Here is a 3783-nt window from a genome sequence, read left to right as displayed (position 1 = left end):
AAATGCCAAGTGAGGAATCTCAATGAACCGCTCTGGTTCCACAGCCTCTTCTGGCCATTTAAATCATTTGAATATTCTTCCCATCATCTTTTAATCAGAATAATAGGGTTAAGGATTATTCAGTCACTTTTTTTCTGTCGTAAACTTTACAATTCTTATGGTATTCTAGTTCTTTAAGCCCGTTACATTAAAGAGTGCTAGAGACACTTCCTCCTTTTCCCCTTCCCCTTGCACGGTCTCCCTCGTGATCAGGACGGGGTGGAGGGGGCTGCTGTCCGGGGCCGGCGGAAAGGAGCTAGGCGGCTGGAGGAGTAGAAGCAGTTGCTGCCGATCGCAGCCTCCGTCCTACCTGGATTTCCTTTTTTATCTGCATCGGGAAGGTGGAGAGCGGCCTGCGAGGTTCGCTATAGCGGCTGGCGAACCTCAGCAGGCCGCTTTGAAGAGAAGGCAGCAGGAGGGAGGAGTCTCTGGAACATGCGCCTCCAGCTAGCGCAGGCGCCGTGAGGTGCGACACAGAAGCACACCTCACGCCACCAGGAATCACGATTTTTGAAAAGCGCATGCACGCTTAGCCTTTTATTATTATGGATGAGGGTAACAGTGAAAACATGAAAAGCCACGGGTTAATAAAACAAACTAGCAGGGCTCTGAGGCTTTTTTCTCCTTTTTTATTATGCAAAAGACACAATTCGACACATTTCTCTCCAGTCTGGGGAACATTTTGGGGTTTCTTATACAGTCAAACCTCGGTTTACGAGTGCACTGGTTTGCAAGTGTTTTGCAAGACGAACAAAACATTCTCGGAAATCGTGACTCGCAAACCGAGCTTTGACTCGATTTGTGAGTCCCCCCCAGCCCGCTAACCGGCATCGCCCACCCTCACAAACGCCCGCCCCCCCCCCCTGCGTGAAGTGGCATCCCCCGCCCGCCCAAACTGAAAGCTTACCCCCCCAATATGGCACCAGCAAGCAAACCCACAGGAGGTGCCAGTGCCGGTGCTTAAAGATCGTGCCTCTCCTCCGACTGGGCCTTGAGCATCTGCCCATGTTCAAGGCCGAGAATCTCGAAGGGGGGGGTAGCGTTTGCGGGCGGCAGGGGGGGGGGGGCACGCCGGTTCCATAATGAAGGACCAGCATAAGAAAAAGATCTATTTTGAGTAGATGTCAATCTCACAATTTGCAAAGGAGAGAATTCTAGCAAGCAATGCTGTGAGTTATTTATTTCATTTTCTATATCGTTCTCCCAGAGAGCTCAGAACGGTTTATATGAGTTTATTCAGGTACTCAAGCATTTTTCCCTGTCTGTCCCAGCAGGCTCACAATCTATCTCATGTACCTGGGGCAATGGGAGGATTAAATGACTTGCCCAGGGTCACAAGGAGCAGCATGGGTTTGAACCCCCAACCTCAGGGGTGCTGAGGCTGTAGCTTTAACCACTGCACCACTCTAGAAATCAAAATATAGTAAAAGTGAGCCAGGTACAGGACATTGTGACATCACTGATGAAGTTGGCTCTTAGGTACTGGTGGAATAAGGGAATATGATGTCACAATACCAGCTCTGATTATCAGAGGCTGAAACTTATCACACTATTTATTTATTCAATTTTCTATTACTGTTCTCCCAGGGGAGCTCAGACTTGCCCAGGGTCACAAGGATCAGCATAGGTTTGAACCCACAACCTCAGGCTGTAGCTTTAACCACTGCCAATCAGTCCCAAAGACCTACTCCTGGTACTTTGTATTCTTTCTTTGCACATGCGTCTACTCTTCAAACGAAGAATGATTAAATTTAAATGTGGTTTATACAGGATGACTAATCAGTTCATGGGATCTTCCTCGCAATTTCATAAGGAGTTCATCTGGGTATATCCTCAGCGCATGAGCGCAAGAGTGCCCTACCGGATTTTATCCACAAACATCACCTTCCGTCAACCAGAAACCTTTTAAGTGCTAAAGTACTTTTTTATATAAAGGGATAAACAGTAAAGTGTCATGTGTAAGTCTAAAATCAAAGAGATCATCAGTGTCCAATGAAAATCATTCAAATGCAACAGTTCTTGTTGATAGCAGTGTCCTCTACTGATTCAAATGTAAAGGAGAACTTAGCGGTCATATGTCCGCAAGGAGTCCAAGCTCTTTCTTTTTTTTTGGGGGGGAGGGTCTCAACTGAATGCCCTACAGAGTCCCCATGGAGAGAAGATAAAGATATAGTTAAATGCATCGGGTTGTGCCCCTGACATCACCCCTGAGGAAGAGAACGAAACAGGGGACTCTGTAGGGCATTTGGTTGAGGATATAAGACAACATGGGTGTTATAGGAGCAGAGTTTAAAGTTAATTGGATAGAAGTGACATGAGGCCATTTTCTATTTATAGCAAGTCTAAAATATCTAGACAAAGAAACCTGGATATTTTAAAACCTCTATATTTAGAGGTACTGATATATCTGGGTATACTTAGGTAGTTTTATCCAGATATCTTTAATTAGACACACTCAACTGAATACCTCACTTTTATGCTCTCCTTTCATTGCACATGGTTCTTCTCCAGGCCTCTTTCATTTCTTTACTTCTAAGGCAGTAAATAATGGGATTCAGGAGGGGAGTGATGCTGGTATAGGACAGCGATACTAACTTGTTGGAGTCAAATGAGTAGATGGCTTTTGGTCTAGCATATATGAATATGGTTGTCCCAAAGAATATAATGACCACAGTGAGATGGGAACCACATGTAGAGAAGGCCTTCTTCTTCCCTGTAGTGGTTGGGATTCCCAGTACAGACTTTATAATACAGACGTATGACGTTAGAATCAAAATGAGGGGAAATATTGTTATTATCACTGCAAATATAAAGTCCACCAGTTCTGCTTTTCCCTTATCTGAACAGGACAAGTTTAAGAGTGGAGAGACATCACAGAAATAATGATTAATGATATTGGAACGGCAGACATCCACCCCAGATATGAAGTATACTTTGAACACAGCAATAGTGAAGCCACTGATCCAAGATGAAATTGCTGCTTGCATACAAAGTCGGCTGGTCATGATGACCGGATAGCGTAAAGGTTGGCAAATGGCCACATAGCGGTCAAAGGCCATCACAGCCAGGAGGACACATTCAGTACAAGCCAAGGCAAGAAAAAAATATAACTGGCTCATACAAGCCACAAAGGAAATGGTTTTATCATGTGCCAAGAAGTTGGCCAACATCTTGGGCACTATGACCGTAACATACCACATCTCCAAGAAAGCCAGGTGACCTAGAAAGAAGTACATAGGTTTGTGAAGTTGGGAGTTCAACCAGATTAATAATATGATAATGACATTTGAAGTCAAAGTCAACAGATAACTGAATAGAAACAGAATGAAAAGAAGGATTTGCATGTTTGGAGAGACAGGAAACCCAAGAAGGATGAAGTCCTTGAACATGGTGCTGTTTCTTCTGTCCATCTTCACTTTATCTCATTTGTGAGAAAACATGAAATCAGATGCTGAGTGACAGAAGGAAGCAAAAAGTTAAAAAAAAATGAAACAAACTTCAAAGAGAATGGATTATTTCTATGAACGGTAGCAATCATCACAAACAGGAAACATGGCAGACCAACTTGAATAGAGCAGTAATACATTTGCATCAAGCTCCCAAACAAAAGAGGCAAGGTCTACCACTAGTAGTAGGGGTTTTGTACTTCTACAGGTATAAATGAGTGGAGGTAACAGGATAATTAGCATGGACGGCAAACCGATCTAGCTACTCATGCTACTACAGTACTCCCCCGATATTCAC

General features: G+C 44.0%; 1 protein-coding gene across 1 annotated transcript; it reads right to left on the bottom strand.

Annotated features, from left to right (window-relative positions):
* Positions 1 to 2513: 2513 nt before the first annotated feature.
* LOC117349611 (olfactory receptor 6-like) lies at positions 2514 to 3449 on the bottom strand. Its single transcript, XM_033923203.1, has one exon. It carries the CDS (start codon positions 3447 to 3449, stop codon positions 2514 to 2516), a length of 936 nt encoding a protein of 311 aa, XP_033779094.1.
* Between the last annotated feature and the right edge of the window lie 334 nt (positions 3450 to 3783).

The sequence above is a fragment of the Geotrypetes seraphini genome, chromosome 16, assembly GCF_902459505.1.
Source record: "Geotrypetes seraphini chromosome 16, aGeoSer1.1, whole genome shotgun sequence".
NCBI lineage: Eukaryota > Metazoa > Chordata > Amphibia > Gymnophiona > Dermophiidae > Geotrypetes > Geotrypetes seraphini.
Note: the sequence above shows the minus strand (reverse complement) of the source record. Positions and strands in the feature narration are given on the sequence as shown.

Coding starts and splice junctions, on each gene's coding strand:
- LOC117349611 (XM_033923203.1), bottom strand. CDS start 3,449: ATGGACAGAAGAAACAGCACCATGTTCAAGGACTTCATCCTTCTTGGG.